The sequence below is a fragment of the Coturnix japonica genome, chromosome 9, assembly GCF_001577835.2.
Source record: "Coturnix japonica isolate 7356 chromosome 9, Coturnix japonica 2.1, whole genome shotgun sequence".
In the NCBI taxonomy this organism is placed as follows: domain Eukaryota; kingdom Metazoa; phylum Chordata; class Aves; order Galliformes; family Phasianidae; genus Coturnix; species Coturnix japonica.
The window spans coordinates 8,069,616-8,089,597 of NC_029524.1; the positions used below are offsets into that span (position 1 = coordinate 8,069,616).

At 40.8% G+C, this 19,982-nt stretch overlaps 1 protein-coding gene across 10 annotated transcripts in view; it reads right to left on the reverse strand.

The window, feature by feature from the left end:
- SPHKAP (SPHK1 interactor, AKAP domain containing) overlaps positions 1-17,621 on the reverse strand; it is a 62,445-nt gene extending 44,824 nt beyond the window's left edge. For 3 of the 10 annotated variants that reach the window (XR_001557142.2, XM_015871404.2, XM_015871403.2), the window contains exons 1-2: positions 16,750-17,621; positions 2,322-2,424 (exon numbers count right to left, since the gene is read on the reverse strand). Coding sequence is in view for 9 of the 10 variants with exons in the window: in XM_015871404.2 (XP_015726890.1) it covers positions 2,322-2,424; positions 16,750-16,790 (144 nt within the window). In the remaining variant the exon portion in view is untranslated. Of the gene's footprint in view, positions 1-2,321; positions 2,425-16,042; positions 16,157-16,373; positions 16,478-16,526; positions 16,651-16,749 lie in introns of those variants that run through there. The other 7 variants (XM_032446697.1, XM_015871402.2, XM_015871399.2 and 4 more) reach the window with 6 other exon arrangements.
- Positions 17,622-19,982: the final 2,361 nt, after the last annotated feature.

Consider the following 19,982-nt stretch of genomic DNA (forward strand, 5'->3'; position numbering starts at 1 on the left):
AAAACAATTCGGGATGAATTTGCATCATGCACGAAATGTGGAATCAGCAGTAATTCATAGTTCTAAAAAAAAAAATTTTCCACTCTCATCTAGAGACTCATCCGTCAGCATTACTCAGTGTGTTGTGAATCAATGAACTAAAATCAGCCTCTAGCAGTGTGTAGATTAGAAAAGTCACTCTTTCCCAGAGGAAAATACTGCATACAATTTTAACGTAACAGCTTCCTGCTCCCTAATTTAGATCATAAGACATTAAAATACACTAAATATCTATAACTGTGACAACATTAAGTAGGCTCTGCTCCACAAATGAAACATCTGCGTCTTTGTGGTTGATCATCTTAATTGCTTTGGTTAATTACTACTCATCAAAAAAGATATGAAAGTGGGACATACAGAATAAGATGAACTATCACGGGGCACATCTTCTGCATTTGTTCAGATTGGTCTTTGTGGTAAAAGACCACATCACATATTGTTCCTGACAGGAGCCATTCCCATTCATACCAAGTGGAAATACTCAAACCTGAAAGTGAACTGTTTAAACTGTTCCCTCGCAGCAGGAACTCACAGTTTCACTCCAAGTCCAATTACATAACTAACTTAAAAAATTACTGTAACTGTAACTAATGTAAGATAAAAGAAAAGATAATGGCTTACTTTGATTATTGTGCATCCTTTTCCTCTCTCTCTCTCTCACACACACATACAAAAAGAACACTAACACACACTGTGACAAAGCTGCAAAGAAGCCCAAAATATCCCACTGTTTGTCAGAAGTGCTGGCAGAGGTGAATCACTTCTTCTAGCGTGTCTAACATCATAAAATTGGCTCATATTACAATGAAAAGTTCAAATGTAAGTGATCAGACAGATGAAGCAGCTCTAAATCAAAAGGTACAAGTAGGTCTGTAAGAGTGATGCTTCTGAATGTGACCATGCTGGGAACATTCATAAACACAGTGGTGACACTTTTCAGTGCTGTGCAAACTGTCCTTCAGTCTTACATGAAACAGCCAACTCAGATTAAAGAAGTGTAAGATGTTCAGTCATGTTATGAATTTTACTCCCATTTCTACAGATTCCAATTACAGTCAGAAGCATTTTTAAAAACCCAATTTTTCTTGAAAATAAGCAAACTCTTTGAACAAATAAAATACTGACGTTTTGTCTTTTGCCTTGCTGGGATGAGTTAAAGATGCCCAATTCCAGCATACAAATCAGTCTATTGAGGATTTTTTTATTTCAGTGATTTTACATTTGCTGAAATTTCAGTAGACAGCCAACACTCAACCCCCAGAGTCACAGTGTGGTTTTCAGAAGGATAAGGAAAATAAGTCTTTATCTTCAATATGTTTATTTGTCTGTTTAAATATTTACATTGTTATTTATTTTGGAAAATAAGAAAACACAAAAGGAAAGCATCACACTTAGTAGTGAAGGAAGAAAAAGACACAATTATGGGAAAACTGCATGAACTACAAAGTTTTATAATATTTTGTGGTAAACAGATGCTTTCTTACCAGTTCTAGAATTATGCCTATGGGAAATAGTTGAGCTCAGATGGTTATTGCAAATTGAGAGATGAAAGATGGCCTGTTCTCTGTAATCAGTAATGGCCTTCCCTTGGACTGCACTGCCACAATCTGGCCCTGAGAGTGGATGAAAGCATCCAGAGTCTTCCCTCATGTATTCTCAATTGTAATACCTACGTTAATAAACTACTGTCAGTCATACCTGACTAATCCTAACTACATACAGACACATACAGGCACTGCTTCCCTTCTTCGCCATGCTCTAAAGTAAATAACACATATAAATCCATTTTGAGGCAATAAAAGCAGCAACAGTCAAATCTATACTACTTTCTTGGTTGCTGACATCCTCTGCTAAGATACTAGGAAGGCAGAAAAGCTCTATTACATGAAGGACCCTGTATCGTATTGACCTCGGAAAGCTAAGCTCTGGGCCCTCAGACTGGGTCCCCAAAACCTGCAAGCTATCAAAGAGAAGTCCTGACTTTATTTGTGCTCTTCATGACTTTTATACTTTGCCAGTAACGAGAAAAATGAGAAATACTTACTTAAGGGAAATGTAGCTCCCACACACACATATATATTTTGTAGCCAGAAAAGTATAGACCATGCACACAAAATTACAAGATACAATAATAGAGACCAGAATTTATTTTTCTGTATCAATCCTTTTCTTCTTTAGGCATCAGTTAAAGGCTGTGTTTCTCAGTAATAGTAAAAGCTAGAAAGCAAAGCTGTAACCCAGGATATATATGCTATTGAAAATAACATAAACTTGGAAGTTACCTTTTTACATGCTGTGACAGTGCTTCCCAAACTGCTTCCTGAACTATCTGTGCTGTTGCCTTGGTGCTCTGCGACTTCTTGCATCAGTGGAGATTCAAAGTTGCTGAAGAACAAAAAACATACAAAAGAAAGCTCCAAAAGTGTTTTCAGTGACTCAGTTACATATATAACTCAAATTATGCAAAAAATACAGTTAATTAAAGAGATGCCACTAGTTTACAAGAAGTTTTCTACAGCCACATTAATGACATTAAAATTCTATTCTATCCCAGTTCTTGGAGACATATTTCACACCAAACTGGCTGATCACTACACAGGTAAGATCAGCAACTCTGTTTCTCAGGACAAGGGACACCACAGTCAGGAGTAACTGCTGCATTTTCATAGCCTTCCATTTTTTTTCTTACTTTTTTTTTTGTCTAAAGATTCAACTTTCCTGTGCTGTAACTGCAGAGCTAAATCTTTATTCTTGTGCTGCGTTGCAGCCTAAGGTTGTGCTGGTGCTGTGAATCCCAGACTCTGTTTGCAAAGCTGTTCACACAGTCAGGGTTCACAGACTGAAATAATTTTAACAGAGAAATGAAAAATTTTGAGTTACATTTGAGAACAGTCTTAGACTCCACAGCTGATTTTCAGTGAGTTTAGGGATGTAAAATACCTAAAAATACAGAGAAACACATACACACGCTTATTGGCCACTGTCGACAGTTAAATGAACACATTCTAGGTGTCGTGTGAAGCAGACATGCAGCAGTACATACATACTAATTGATGTAAAAGAGCATATAGCTGAGTTCCTTCGGTTGGGCCATCCAGTGTCATACACTTATGTCTTGCATAACCCAAGCAAATGCAGCATATTGGATTGTGTCATGGGTCTTTCATTCAACACAGGAACTCAGGTTTGGCTTTTCACCATCTTTTTCAATTATTTCATCAGTCAGCTTGATCAAAGTTTCCTCTTCTCTTTCTTTATCCAAAGGGTTCCTCTCTAAGCTTTAATTTTCAATGTGCATGTGATTTCTTAAGAGATTCTCCTCAGACCATTCAGTCCCTAGTAAAGTAAAATAAACCCAATTTTCATCAGCTCCCCAGAGAACAACTATTCTCTCTTTGAGAAGTTGTCTGCTCTCATTAGTTTCTCAACAGCAGAAAAATGAAAGAAACTGCAGCAGAGATGTTGTCATATCATCATAAAATGATAACTCTGCATTGGTGCACTATACTCATTACTTCAGCACATCGTGAATTTGCACAAAGCACAAGTCTTCAAGGCATCTGGAAAAGGTAAGTACCTTTTCACAACAGGATAAAGGAGGCTATTGAAAGCTTCAGGTCCTAATTCTCACCTTTGCTAGACTCCCACTGCTTGATGGAGAACGCTCATCTGACTTAGATGTGCTCATTAGATATAGAGCTATCATGGAAGGCCACAGACTTAACAAGGAATCTGTCAAAGGATGGCAATTTTGGGACTCCAGTCAATACAGTGTTTAGTAGAGGGTGCTAGTCTGTAGTATCTACTAAAATATTCTGTATCCTGTGAGAGAATCATTTCTCCTTTGGTGGCAGAGATCCTAATTTACAGTTTCCATTCTGAAGCTGGGAACCTGGGCCAATGGCTCAGTGTTAGGAAGTATGCAATTTTCAGTATAATATTTCCATTAATAGAAGGGTTTCCAGAGTCACTTATTTGCCACCAGATACTGTTTTACCGATAGAATTGTGATTGATTCTTTTTTCATACAAAGTTAAATGCTCTCACTGAGGATGCAAACAAATTTCTTGGAAATCGGAAGCCTGCAGCAAATTGCTATGAGATTTATGACACCAGCAGTAATAAAAATCCATCCTTTGTTATTGACCAAAATGCAAAACAAATGCTTCTATTTTCCTGCATTGAATAATTCAAAAACACTGACCTCGATGACTCAATACTTAATAAAAAAAAACCCCACAGATGCTTCTAAAAATAATTACCTTTTTTTTGCAGATGTGGCAGATGGTGCTACATCACCAAGAAGAGGTAAATTAAAGAATTCCCCAGGTTATCACTGAAGAAAAATAATCTTATGAAACAATATCAGGAACTTCACTTTTGTATCATCTTGAACAAGTATAACATGCTTAAACAAACCTTGCTGCTCAATAACAATTTCTAAGGTGAAAGTTCAATAACTAATGAGTGACCATTACATATTTGTTTTAACAGCTTCATGCTTTTCATTGTAATCTTTCATCTCAGCATTTTGAATCTTGTTGAAGTAAGCAAACTGTACACTTTAGGGTTTCTCAGTGCCATTAACACTAAGTTATAGGTGGCTACATTTCTAATGCTTTACTAATGTTTGTACTGAATGCTAGTGCCATCATAAGCTGTATTTCAAAATAGAACTGTGATACAAATAAGAGCTGGGCAAAATTCTTCAGCATATTCTTGATTTTGCATTCACAAAGATGCCCAAAGGCGACTGAAAACCAGGGAGGCAGCTAGCTTAATCCAGACCCTAAGCAAACAGCTTTTTGGAAAGGCATGCAGCATTCAAGCAGCATCTCTTCACTTCAAAGCCCAAATCCTTTTGAAGTAGACACACTAGTCACGCTCTTCCTCATGCTACCTTTCAGATTTTACAGTTTTAAAAATTACCTTTATACGTAAATAGGTCAAGAGTCACTAGCAGTAAAGTCTTTAGATGTAACACTGTCAAAGTTACTATTTTAATCCACGGAATTGGTTTTGATTCAGTCAGGACCATGTGTATACTTCAATCAGAGCACAGATGGTTAGTCAAACAGATGCTCTATAAATACCTCAAACAAATGTCTTTCTGACTTTTTTTTTTATGGATTTGGAACCCATGTGCAGAATATAATCACTGGCAATACCAGGGCCTGATCTTGCAGTGCATTCATAGACTTGTTTCAGTCTCCATTGGCTGTTACTGACTTCACTGGGAACTTGAAATAGTGACACCTCAGTATCAGACCTGAGTGTCTGATACGTAACTAGGTTGCTAGTAAAATTGGTGCACTAAAAAAGAGTAGAACATTAAGTCTTTATATTCAGATTGCTCCTTTGATTGTGTCTATTGGGTACTTTTGATTTACATTCCATTTTTATCACTGCAAAACATTAAAAAAAAAATCCAGGTCTTTTGCTACGTGCTAGTGAAAAGAACAGAGAAAAAACTGCCCATACTATGGTTCACCACACAACAAAAAAGTCTTTATCTTCCATGTTTACACAGCCCTGATTGCCTTTTATTCTGTTCCAAATCTTGGAGCCTCTGCAAGCATTAGCAATGCCTGGACTTCTTATAAAAGATGTTTTAAAAATACAAAAGAAATCTTCTATGGAAAAATAAATGTGGAAGAAAACAGAAAGTTATGCAATTTAGTGAGAAATATTCTTCCCTTTATTTACTGATGGAATTATTTAAGGAAAAATAACAACGTTTTATCTGCTACTCCACATTCTTCATCATGCTGAATAGTTCAAGCAAGGTAGAGATAAAAGAGCTGGCAATCAGGAGCTGAATGGCAGGTAAGTTCTTTTATATTTTTAGTTTTTGTGATAGTCTGACTATATTTCATTAATTTTCTGACAGAGAGCCAACCCATAGGAACTCTACAGAAAGCTGATAAGCATCTGTCATGGTTTTGTGGTGTGATATGGAATACTGACAGCAACACCACAAAACCATGACAGCATCCTGCCTTTCTCCCCGTGGATTTTGCATTGAATATGACTTTAGGGCAAGAAAAAGGACAGTTCCTACTGGACCTTTGTTATGATTGTAGAAGAATGACTAGTAGCTAGGGTAAGTTTCCTGAAAAGACAGGCTTAGTTCTTGGTTCTTCAGAAGAAGCTTCATAAAAAGTACAAGAAGAACCATGAGATCTCTTCCTGTGAGAGAGGATGTGTTAAAAACACTTAGAAGGACATGTAGGATGCAGTTTTGGTAGCCATCTTTTTTGAAGAGTTCCTAATTTGGAGGACTTCTGGAAGCGATTAACAATTAGACAAGATCTGATGAGGAAAAAGACTGTCTAAACACAGGAAAGATTAGGGACCAGATGCTTAAATTCATGTGGACTGAAATATCATCATAGACTGCTCTCTGAAATTGACTGCTCTCCTAGAATTGAGGAGACCATACCCAGCACTGTAGTGCCATAAGGTGGGAAACTAAGGCACAGCTGGGAGTTCAACTGCAGGAGAGCTAAGAAATCTCACTGAAGGAAAGATGCTTCAATCTATTCTGTTTATATGTACCTAACCTAAATGGGCAGTGCTGATAAAGAAGATGATTTCAGAAACATAAAGACTGAATACAATGTATCCAGGTACAGCTGTTACAGACACAACAGAAAAAGGTAGTTTCTTTTCAGCTAAATCTTTCAAAACATTTTTCTAGGCTTATAATGTTGTTCATAAAAGCAATATGTTTTTACCTTAACTAATGACTCCCGAACAGTAAAGCAACCGTCTAAAAATAAGTGCCTTCATCTGAAATGGTCTCAGAAAATTCTTATTCTCTTCAATCCAGTATTGTTCCTATGACCACCTGCAGCTGTATTCATAAACTACCTACTTAAAACATCAGGGTACATTCAGAAGTTATTTTAATGCTGTAGAATAGAACTCTGGTACTGCTTATTCAAAATAACATATTTTTACATAATTTACATGTCTGAAACGTTCCTGAACAATTCTGAATTCCTACCAGTGTCCAACAGCAATCCCTGAAAAATTACAAAAAATAAGGTCTCAAGATAAACACTTGAGAAGTGTGATTCTTTTTAACAATGCTATCAGTGTATTAAATAAAATGGAGCTTCCACTCTAATTATCTTGGCTTCTAATGATACAAAACACGCTTTAATGCAATTCTATCAAGATCTTACAAGCATTGACTTTGCTTTAATTTGTTTGATTTTTTTTTCCTATGGACTGGACTGTGTTTAATGGGATTGAATAGTAGATGTAAAGGCAACGTTCTTGATTTTTTTGTAGCTTACACTAGCATGAAGAAAATGTAAGATTTCTGTCCAAGAAACTATGATTGTTTATTGTTGTTTGTGGGCTTTTTGTCCAGACAAATCCCCCTTCTTTCTATGCCCTAAACCTATGGCCTTTCTAACTATATAAGAAACACAGGCCATTATCTATGAGTGTCTAACAATGAATCAGATCACTGAGATGTTAATTTTAACTTATCTATTTCTTTTTCGTGGTGGTACAGTGCTTATAAAATGCAGAGCTTCTTCAGCCATTATTTTGCAATAAACTTCAGAACAACTATGAAATTGTTGTGATAACTGGGCCTGAAACATTTGACTTCTTCTGGCTGGAACACCCAGGGTTCAGCAGGGCTATCTACCCTGCTGACTGAGCTCTGGATGGGCTCTCAGATAAACCTGCCATTGCCTGCTGTGTCATTAAGTGGGAACCTGCTAAATGAGTGTTCTTGTATTTACATGTAAGGCATGAGTATAGGCCAGATTATGTAAAGGCATGAGTTTTCAGTTATCCACTAAGAAATCAAGAGATTTGGGTGCAGAGAATCTGAGAGTAGAAATTTCTCTTTGATACTTCTTTTTTATGTGTAGTGCTTGAAGATAGGAGAACAGTTTCTGTTCTATCACAGTGGTGGTAATTTAGATACAGACAAGTTCACTTGCATTATAGTCTAAGGGATGATCTTTAGTGAAGATGACCAAATAGCTAAGTCACACATGATGAATGTCTGTATCACAATTGTTATCTTGCCCAGGCTTTAAAAAATATAAAATAAAAAAATAATAATAAATATATACATATATATTATAATGGGAAATTCTTGCACTTTGTAATGCACCCTAAAGTGCTGAATGACTGCAACTCACAATACAAATTAAACTGAAGGTGTTTCTGGGCAGTGCGTTGATGTTTCAGCAGGGCGTAGCAGCAGACACGCTCTTCCTACCAGCTTCACTAAGAGCAGAGGTGGACTCGTGACATGTGTCTTTGCGTGAGTTTAGTTAACTCTGTTCACCACTGCGCCATTTTTCCTTTTTATTAAAAGGAACAAAAAAGGAGGTATGCAAGTAAATACAGCTTTTACAAAATAACTTGTTTTATTTGTGTGTGTGGGGGGGGGTGTCGCTATAATCAGTTCAGCTGGAAAAGGATATAGTATAATATACAGGCCACGTTCTGCATATCCAGAATAAACCCATGCCAAATTAAACCTGGTCTTATGTTTTTCTCCTGTAAATTGGACTTGGATTGCTATTTGTACTATTTGCTTATGCTCTGCCTCTGTTGTTTTTTTACTCAGTAGTTATTCAGTTATCTTTCTATGTACGACATGCTCAAAGACATCTTCTGACTAAGAAAATCATCTGTTGCACTCAGCAAACACACAGTTGCTTATGAATTAATTTTACTTCTATGAAATAAAATCTGCTACTGATTTCAGTATCCAAAGATGTATCTCAGTGTAATACTGAGATGTCTGTTCTGTAATGTACAGTATTGATTTCCATAATCTTATAAATATGGCCGCACTTTAAAAAGCATCAAGACTTTGAACTTGGTAAGTACACTAACATTTATATTATGTCCTGAAAATCACTTGAGGCAGTTCAGATAATGTGGCCATTGGATTTCATTGAATGTATGGCACACGTTACACACAGGATTAAATGTATTGGCAGGTACAATGTGCAGCCAAGATTACATGAGCATTTAACTAGACCACTCAATAGCCATGCTATCACTTCTATTTTGTTCCCCTCTATTTGAGGGAAGGGTGTCATTCCAGAACTAGTGTGAGGACAATGGCTTTTTCATTTCAACATCACAGCATGCAAGTATTTTCCTTTTATAAATAAACAAGCTGTCCATTTTTACCGGATGTCTGCAGTGATAACGTGTCCTTCTCTGAGAGAAGAAATTGCTTTGCAATATAGAATAACAATCTGTAAGTATTTTGTTGGACTGTTATCCTGCTGATTTGACATCTTCCCTTTTCAAACTGAAATTGCATAGATAACTTTGAATGAATCTAGGGGAACAGGCTAAAGGCCTCATTTAAACACAGTTCCATAAACTAAGTTACCATTTTTTTTTTTTTTTCCTTTAAAACTGTGCGGAGTCACAGTATGTAATAAACAGCTCCACTAGCGAGGCACATTTGTAAGTATGCAATCTCTCAGAGACTACATGAGGACCCCTTAAGTTTTTCCCTGCTGAAAGCAAGTGCAAATCCTGTACACCCACTGAACAGAAACTACAAGGGCTACTCCAAAAGTAATTCTTCCTATTTTATTACGTTGGCCCACAATGGCGGAAGAAGTTGAACCTGCCTACCATTATTGTCATATTTTGTTGCTGGGAGACAGATAGCAGCAGAGGGGCAGCCTGACAGAATGGCGTCTGACATGACAGTGAGTATGAAGCAAAGTTGTGCAACTGAATTCCTCTGTGCAGAAAAAATTTCACCCACTGACATTCTGCTGAATATTTTTGGAGACCCAGCAGTGAATGTGAGCACACTGAGGTGAGTAGCGCGTTTCATCAGTGGTTACAGCAACAGTGGATCACCCCCACTGTGCAGATTTTTATAAGTGCAGCATGCAGGCTCATGCTCATTGATGGTGAAAATACTTAGTTAATAAGGATGACTATGTTCAAAAATTGTATTTTGTAGCAGAGAATTTGCTCTATCAAATAGTGCAGTTATGCTTTTTGGACATGTTACAGTTTCCATGAAAATAAACTGGAGCCATTACTTTTGAAGCAAGCTATGTACAAGAACAAGTGACTTATGATTACTGCTCAGTACTGCAGCCCCTCTTGGGCTGCTGAATGTATTTCCTTCCACAACTGTTCTGTCATTTGGCTTGATAGTTATGCTAATGCTTTCTGGATTTATGTAGTCCATACATACTGCACTGCCACTTCATTAAGAAAATTAACCTCACTGAAAAAAGACCAAAAAAACCCTAAACATTTAACTGGTTACTCAGTTGTTATAAAGCAACAAATGCTATGCAATATCCACCATGTGGTTGGCCAGGGAGTTTCTGGGAAAGCAGCACACAGTTATCCAGTTCTAGGAATCCTAAATTCTGCAGAGATTTCTTTTTAAAAGGTTTTAAGCGTAACACAAAGATGCCTTATTTTAGTGAATTCCAGTTTATTATCAATTCACGTACTAAACCCAAACTTCTCCAGTAACGAATGACTCCTGTCTGGAGTCTGAACATAGTCTGAACCACGTCAGAAGCTGTTCACTGTTGGTGCAAGGATACAGCTCAGAGACAAAGCACAGAACACCGAACCTTGCTTTAAGATGAACTGGTTAGAGTTATACAGGACTTGATGACCAGTCCTGAATTTCACAAGCTGGGAAATAAACTCTGCAGCATCAGGCTCTGTGTTAGATTTTATTATTATTATTATTTTCTTTCAGCAGTAGAATAAATTTAGTTGAGATTTAGAAAGGAATTTTTCTTTGGTAGAAGTCAATCAATTTATTTGTAATACAATAAATTGTGATGCCAAAAGCAAGAGAAAACACAGCTTTGATAAAAACTGCTGACTATCCATTGTGTGTCATCGGCATTGGCAGCAGTCAGATATTAATAACTGGTCAAGTCTTGAAGTGAAGAAATTAATGAGGGAAACTAAAGAGATTAATGAAAATAATCCAAGGTTGACAGGACCTAAATCCTAGAAAAGAAGGTTTAAAATTTACACAGGGCACCAAATAAATACCAGCACTCATAAGATTAATCTGCGTGTACTGAATTTGTGCTATTTGTTAAGAGAAAAACAACACCCACTCTGAATTTTTCCTGTCTGAAGCTGAGAGAAGGGCAGGTGTACTGTATATGCAATTTAAAGCACTACTTAATGCACTGCTAAAGAGGAGGTTAAAAAGTTCCACCCCTGTGTTCCTGATGCTCATCGTAAGTGTGGGGAGTTCCAAAGCCATTGCTGATGCAGATGCTGGGCAGGCACGTAGGTAGGGAAGTACACCAGTCCCTGGGGAGTGCAGCCCAGCGTCCAGACCATGAAAGAAAGGGAGATGCCACTGCTGTAAGCTGGTAACTAATGATATTATTCTGTTGTATAAAACATTTTAACTCAATTCCCTTCTGTGAGAAAGCTAAAACTACTTTGCCACTTCTGGGTGCAAGTTCAAAACGTAGTTTGAACACTCAGTTCAAATTTATTGCTTGCATTCCTGATCCTTCATGCTGAAGCTGTATCCTCACTGTCAGATAATGAAATACTGGCTCCGAGAGGCAGCTACAGCACTCCAGAATGAGCTTAGATAAATGTTTAAAACAGAATACTGTTAACTGGAGGGACCACTGCCAGCATCCTTGTAATCCTAGACCAGTATCCTCACCTGACTGAGCACCAAGCCTCACCTCTCAGCCTGCTCTGGCTCTGCAGCACCTCTGGCTCACAAGGCACTCAGTTGTCTCCACACGTGACTTATGGCCCTCACTTCTGTCTGCTCAGGTGCCATTCATTGTTTAACATACAGCTCTTTAGTGGGTGCTCTAATTTTCATGTCTGTATGCTCAAGTAGATGAGGAATGACAGCTGCATCACATAGTGACTTTAAGTGTGTTTTAGTGCTGGGTTTATTATCCACAGTGCAGATAAAGGATCCCACTGGCCTATTCTGCCTCACTCCTACTATGGGCTTAGCTTAATAGACATTTAACCAGAAAGAATAAAGTTATTAACCTGGGGCTGAGGAAAGAAATTGCAAAAGCCTGCTAACCTGCTAAGTTTGCTTGTCATCATTACAGGAAAGAGCTCACAGCCTAAAACACATACAAAACAAACAAAATATGGACATCTATGAAACTGCCACTAATAAACATTCTGCAAGTTTTTTGCTCCTGTTCCTCACAGCCCCACACCTCAAGAGATCAGATCCTCATCCACCAACTTAAAAATGTAGACACTTTCAGTTCCTTCTGCTTTTAGCCAAATGTTTTGACCTCACTGAAGAAAATATCCCTCTGAGAATTGTTGTCTCTGTGACAACATAGATTAGCAGGGTTAATGAACTGATTAAGTACTTCCCCATGAAAACAGGTCACTTCAAAAATTCCCACCACTGATCAGAAACTGAGAATACAAGGTGATTCTGTAAGAAGATGGTGAATCTCCAAAACGAGCACATTAAATACATTTTCTGGCCACTCAAATCAAAACATCTGGAAAATTCGTATGCTAACATGCAAATGATAAGCACAGCCATCAAATATTAAACTTGTGACACCGGCTACGGCTCTAATGCATGCAGCTGTTGTGATTAAAATAATACTTCTGGCATTCCACTCTTGTTCAGATGATTTCTACCTTTGCGCTCTTTTATTTAAACATGATTTGTAATATATTTCTTCCTCCACTATTCACAGAGGTGGAAATGTGGAGAATGGTTCTCCAAGCTATGCAGTCTCAGCAAACACCACCCACCTCCTGAGTGCCTCAATCCTTCCTTACGTCTTTTCACTCATCACTGACAATGGTTCAAACTTAATTCCCAGTACTGATTCCTGTTGGTTCATGTCCTGTTTTGGTTTTGTTGTTGTTTTTAAATTCCTTAATGATTCTTTCAAAGAAACTGTTAGATCTAGCTTAATTCCTTTACTGTTCAACTTCATAACTTTGCCAGCAACTTTGTCTCCTCATAAGATCTAAGATTTTTTTACAGTTACTCCTAAATGTATCCTCTCCCATTTTAGTACAAAGCCGACAAATCTGTTCTCTCTCCTATACAAAACCTGGGCTGCTTTGATGAATTACAGGAACAGATGTCAGCTGAAGTCTGGGACATCAGTGCTACTGTACAAGTTATCAACCAAAATGAGTGAGGGCCACAAGCCTACTGACTGTAAGAAACCTCTGATGTAACTGCAGCTCGTGGGTCTTTTCTTAGCTTTGAATATTTCAACATATCTCTTTGCACCTGCAATCAGGTCTAGCATATTGATCACATGTGAAAAGTGCTTGGCTTCCAACAGGGACCTATAAAATCAGAAAGGCTTTTCTTAGCCATTCTTGGCAGTCTACGTGCTTAAGTGCGCAACACCAAGCATTACTAGAATTCCATGTTGGTGGTACAAAACTTTCTGTACTACATGGAGAGTGAATAAGAAATAGCAGCCACACTTTGACTTGTCTTTTCACCGTTTAAAGTACAAAACCTGCTATTTCTCATCTGTGGTGTGTGGGAATTCATTTTAATTCTTTTGAATTACTTTTCAGTCCAATATTGCTCCTAAGCCACATTGCTGTTTCTGATTCTCGGCTGAAGAACGCTTCCGATTCTTCCTTTTATTTACAGTTTTCACAGAAAAAAATAAGTTGGAAGTCTGTGCTAGTCTAAAAGACAAATGCCTGAAGACTCCTATTTCTTTGTCAGCTAATATGGCTTTCAGATATACAGGCTTGCCCCAAATTGTGTATGTCTACAGGATTAGTTTCAGAAGCATGAGCAGAGAAACTGCAGTTTTACCAAACTGGAGTGATAGCACCTTCTGAGGCTACTGTGCAGTAGCATTCCAGATAGTCAGTGGCTTATACAGGGCACAGAAGCAGGCTTATATGTAAATAATCCAAATATTTTAATTCTTGCCGTTCTCCTAAAGAAGCAAAGCGCAAGGTGGTAAATTTAAGGGCTTAATGCAGTTTTGTTGCTTCATCACAACAACAAAAATTGTTATAGACTGCAGTTCCAGGTTCTTAACTGTGATGTAAAAAATGTATTTGGGCTGCTTGAAGAAAAAGTGACAGCTACCAGTTCTGTGCAGTCCCATGCAGCTGTTCATCTGATCCCCAGGGTAAGCATTCCCCCCAAGAGCTACTGCTGGAAAGTAATTTAGCTGTGAATGCCCAAAGGCATCCACCTTGCTCAGCTCTGCTCCACGGCAGCTGCAGGCATCCAGATACAGTTGTGTTTTTGCCTTCAGCTATGAATGCCAAAGCAAGGGAAGGTATAGAGCAGGAATTAATATGCACTCCAACTTTATACTGAACTCAAGGAGTGATCATAGTGTGTGATTCAGCAAGAAAGACAGCTTAGGCCCTTCATTAGGAAGCTGGGTGTGATTAAGATCAGCAGCAGAGTAGCTACAGAAACAAACCAATATCCAAAGTGATTCTGCAGGGAAGAAGTGAAAAACTACTTATCCCATAACAGTTCAGTAGCGAAGACTTTTTTCCTTTGGTAAGGTCTATACAGCTGCTTCCCAAACACCAATGCTTGCTGTTTGTGCTTCTTGACAGCTGCTATAATTAGTTTCCCACTAAAGTAACTCAACTATTTCAGATGAGGTGGGTGGATTATGATGTGTTAAAGATGCATGAAGAGAAATTATCTGTCCCAGAGCTTCCCAGTGTGCTTTTTCCCCCACCAAAGTCTTCCTGGACTGAACGACTGATTGCTGCTCCAGTCATCAACTTTTATTCACAGACAGAAAGAATCATGCTTACATACTTCAGCAAATAGAGGGTTACCTTGATGAAGAAATAGCAAGCAGCTGTCAACATACCAGCTGCAGGAGTTAAAAGGGATGAAGAAGCAGCTTGCAATTGCAGAGAAGGCTGAGTTAGGAAGCAGAAGGAAAAATTATGGCTTGGTAAGAAAGAGGTATATTACCCATAGAAGCACGATAACTCTGGGACCTGTTACGGAAATAGTGTTTTCCAGGTAACAGGCATAGCTAAGGTGATGAGCTGAGCAGATGGCAGAGCTGTAGAGCAGGTCTGGTTTCTTAAGAGATGTTCTGACAGTAGCAAGCAACAGTTGTGTGGGGCTAGAAGATAGATGGTGGTATCACTCTGAGGAGATAAGCGTTTAACAATGAAAGCAAGACCACAAGCATGGAAAGCAGCATGCTGCAGTTTGTAAAATCATCATGGTAGTCAGTGTATGGGATTGGCACATCAGAACTACTAGCCTTAAGTTAAAAATACATATATCCTCCTAACTTCATCGTGAAATGTTAAGAGTGAGGGCTATTCCTAGGTCAGGCAATTCAAACTCAAGTACAACAGCATTATGAAGCTGTGGTCTGTAAATAACTATTGATCTGAAAACCAATTAACTTAGCTCTCCTCCAGATGTTGCTTTGGAGGTTTTATCCTCCTTGTAAGGAAATAAAAGCAATTTCTTATATAAGCAATTATCACTCATAGAAATGCGTGCCACCAATCCTGCCTAATGTTCAGGCAGCTCTGTATTGTTTCAGCACTTTTCTCTTTAGGATGGTGTTTTCTCCTAACATTTTTTTCTCTCTTTCTTTGGGACACCACACAACCCAAATAAACCCAGGTACAATCGCTTCCAGCATATACTTTTTATCTCCAACGCAGTCTGTAGTATAAGACGGTACAATTTCTCTGCTTCTTTTGCCTGCCGGCTGTCATCGCAATGCAATGCCGCCGTGACTGTCGAGGATAACACCGAGCTGCACCGCGCACCTCCAGCGGGCTGCTCCTCTGAGCAGCGATTTCTGCCTCGCAAGAAGTTTCGCTCCGATCAGTTTTGCATAAGTGCAATAAACGCGGTTCGGTGGAGCTCGGGTAGCGGCAGCGCAGTGACCGCGGGGTCTTGTCACTGAGATAATCAGATTTACCGGGAGACGTACATAGAAGCACAATATCCCGAAAGTATTTTATTAAGCACGGATCAACTCACCGCCAGAGCAGGAAAATCGGCTGTTATAGGAAAAGAAACGACCAAATCCTCGTTTTTTCACTTTAATTTCTGCTATCCGCGCGGCAGGGAGGCATAGCGGCCGCGCACCTCCGGGCAGGTACCAGCGGGGACACGGACACTCGCAGCCCGGTGCCGCTGCTCGCCCAGAGCCGGCAGTGCCCGCAGGAACCGCCCGGCTCGGAACCGCGCGTCCCTTCCGCCGCGCGCCCGGTGCCGCGATGGAACAGCGCTGCCGCCTGTTCGCTGCGTTCCGTTGGAGGTAAGGGACTCCGGGACCGTCTCAGCGGGCGGCACCGCGGCCGTTACTCACCGGGCAGCGGCGGGGACCGGCGGGCGCACAGCTCCGCTCCGCTCCTCACCGCGCCGCCCGCAGCCGTTACGCAGCGGGGCGCGGCGAGCGCGGGGCCGTGACTCCCGTTAGGCGGCGGCGGTGCGCGGGGAGGGGCGGAGAGCGGGGCCCTACCTGGGCGGGGGGCGGCCGGCCATGGCGAGACCCCGGCGGTGGGACCCTCGGCTCGGGAGGAGTCGGGGCGGCGGGAGCGCGGCGCTGTGCGGCTCCCGGCTGCCCGGCCCTCCGCATCACTCCTCCCCTGCCCGCCCCGCCGCTCCTCTCCCACCCTCACACCTCCCTCGGGGCGCGGTGGCCGCGCTCCCCCGGGCGGCGCCGTCGCCGGGTCTTTCCCCACCTGCGAAGCGCCGTGTGGCGGCGGGCGGCCGGGCGGAACATGGCCGGGGCTGCGGGCGGCCGGTCCCGTCGGTTCCGTCCCGTCTGGCGTGGGGCTCGCGGTTCAGCGGTTCCGCCGGTGCCGTGCAGCCGGGTCCGGCCGCGAGGTGCTGGCTCCCTGCGCTCCGCCGTGTGTCGTGCTGCCCCAGCCCCGTGCCCATGTGATTCACACGGCGGGTGCTGCCCGTCTGCGTCTGAGATGTGACGCTCGAGAATTTAGAGGGAGCCTGCTCGGGTCACTACGCCGCAGCCCGGCTCTGCGCTCATTCAGGCTGCTTCATTTACTTCTACTGGCGGAGCTGGTTTGGTTTTTTTAATTCCCTCTGAGACGGTGCCGCATGTTTTGCGCCTCAGCTTTGTCGTGTCTGCGCGCCCACGTCTGGGACCCTGTGCTGTACAGCCATTAGAATTGGCTTCTCGTCGTAAAATTCTGAAGGGGCGAAGATTAACAGCATGGGAGCCCCATTGAGCCGTGCTACAGACACAGCGTGCGCTGGGTTCACGGGAGACCTTCACTCATGGCTTGTAAATATCCACAGACACTGCCAGCAGCTCAGCTGATGTCCAGTGAGCCCGGCTCCTCAGTCATCACCAGGCTCAGAGATGTGCTGAGTACATGCAGAGACTGAGAGGCAGGGCAGGAGATGACCACGCTTTGGCAGTGTTTTTTGTTCCCCTGTGCAGTAGAGACTCAGTGTTTCTGTCCTTTAAATGCTTTGTTCCCGTATCCTGTCTACACCTTCATATTCCCTTTAGTTGCTGGAAGTCACGAAGCTTATTGAGATGTGGAAGGGGCATGCAGGGGGAATCATTTGATATATTACATCAGGTTTTGTTCTTTGTTCAAGTTTACAGTGAATGAATCAAACAAACTTTGCAGCCAAGGGCTTGGGATCATTGAACTCCTCTGGAGCCACTGTTTTTCATCCTTCAGAAAGGCGACCAGAAGAGTTTGTTTTCAGTGCCTTTTGCTTAAACCAAAGAGAAAGTTCATGTTAATTTTTAAACACCTCTTAAGACTGTGTTGAGGATGCAAGTTATCCCTGCTGTTGTAGCAGTTGATTTGTCAACTCTTGAGGAGACAAATGAGGATGGCAGAAATGATAGCTACATTGTGGTAGCCAAGGGCAAATGGGAATCAAAGCTTTGGATAGGTGCTGGCTTATAAGTGGAGAGTGGTAGCTTGTTTGCTCCTTCTTCACTGTCACAATCTTATTCTTTATCTACCTCTGTTGAAGTACTTTTTTTCTGTCCCAGATGTTTACTGTGACCTCTGTTACTGTCCGCTCCGACTCTACCCAGGTATCCCTTCAGGCTGCATTTAAGCCACCAATCTTGTACTTTACTTTTCTTTACTTCCTGAATTCTGGAGAAGCAGCTCAAATATTACACACCTACAGATCCTGTTTGTCTGTCTCATGCCGTCTCGCATTTCTTGGCTATTCTGTTGTGCACTTTTCCCCTCACAACATGCAATTACTTTCTCTCCATATCTTTGCTGTTCTCTCCCTTCTACTTTTACTCCCCCTCCCCTTTTTGTTTGCTTGCTTGCGTATTTCTTCCTCCCTTTTTCATTCTTTATTATTTTGCTCTAATTTGATAGGCAACAGTTTTCACATTCCTGTTTCTGGGTTGCAGAACTGCTTCTTCAGTGCTGCTGGATGTGACAGATTTCCAGCTAAGGATAGTCTGGAGAAAGGAAGTGCCCATTTTCTGTCAGTGATATTTGCACTCCAGAAGTTCTTAAAGCTTTTTCCAGTCTCATTTCTGATTGCCTGTTCTTGTGACTTGTCTGAGGAAGAGCAGAGTGTCACAAAGAGTTTTTCCCTGATTGGTGGTGGGGATCTTTGTTGCTCACTCTCTCCTGTGCTTTTAGTTTTTGTTCTCGGTGTGATATGGCTCTGAAACACTTTTTTCTCGTCATAGACCCTGCCACTCGTCTGTCTCTTACTCCAGCAGATAGCACTAGGATTACATGTGTGCTGGTTCTTGCTTTGATTTTTATCACATGCTAGCAGTCAATTTGAAGCCCTCTCATTGTCATCCTGTGATCTGAGTCCTTCTCTTTTTTCTCTATTTTTTTTTTTTTGTGCTAGTTGCTATTTATTCTATTGCTATTTATCTACTTGCTATTTAGTTGTTATAGTTTAGTTATTTATCTAGTTTCTATTTATTCTATGATCCTGCAAAAATTCTGCTTACCTGTCTTGTACAGGCATAGGCTCTATTGATTCTTCTCATCATTTTTTAGCCAGGCCTTATCTTTGAATTTCCTCACAGTTACTGGAAATGCCCTCATTTAGGTCATTGGCTCTCCTCTCCTGTGAAAGTCCATACTCTTGATTTCTGAGCAACTGGCTGTGTGTGACTTTGTGCCATTGTTTTCAGTGCTTGATGGTATGGGTACATAGCCTGAAAAGCCTCTTCTCTTTTCTGGAACCTGACTTGGTAGAACAGAACTGATTACTGTCACACATTGACTTATTTCAGAGCTGTCATTGGGAGTGTATTTTTTCCTCACCTTTTAGATATGAGTTGGCATCAGGAAGAGTCTACTCTGGCAGTTTAGTTACCTCACTCTGTCTTCTCTATGTCATCTTAGGGTAGTGCTCTCATAGAGAGTAACAGAAAGTTGTGGTTAGAGAATGGAACTGCCTATGCAGAATACAGGTCATTCCAGCTGTTTGCCCTCAGATTTTACACACTGTATAGATATTTAAAAATTTCCAAGCAGCCATTTGAAAATAATTAATCAGCTTTTCTGATGGAATAAACTGCTGCAGAGTTGTCAGTTTGAGCTGACAGAAACTGAATCAGTAGTTCCAAACAGAGCTGACTGTCACATGAGAAAATATGTCAGTTATTCCTGAAAAGGCAGAGGGAGCCAATCTTACACTGAGACTCTGAGTTGACTTTGAAGTTTTGTTCACTTGCTGTAAAAGTGTCCTTGAAAACTGTGCTTTTGCAGAACTCATGGGTTTGTGGGTTTTTTTCTCTTTCTTTCCTCCAGGAAATGTATCTGGTCTGTGCTGAAGCTGTAACTGGATGATATTTCCAGGAATACATCAGTTCTGTCAGGGACTAGAGAAAACAGTGTTGTTTTCCACTTCACTTTGCTTGTCCTATGAGCTACATTTTTTTAAGCATACTGATTATAAGTAGGGATGTGGGAAATTTCGGATGCCGTATGTGTTT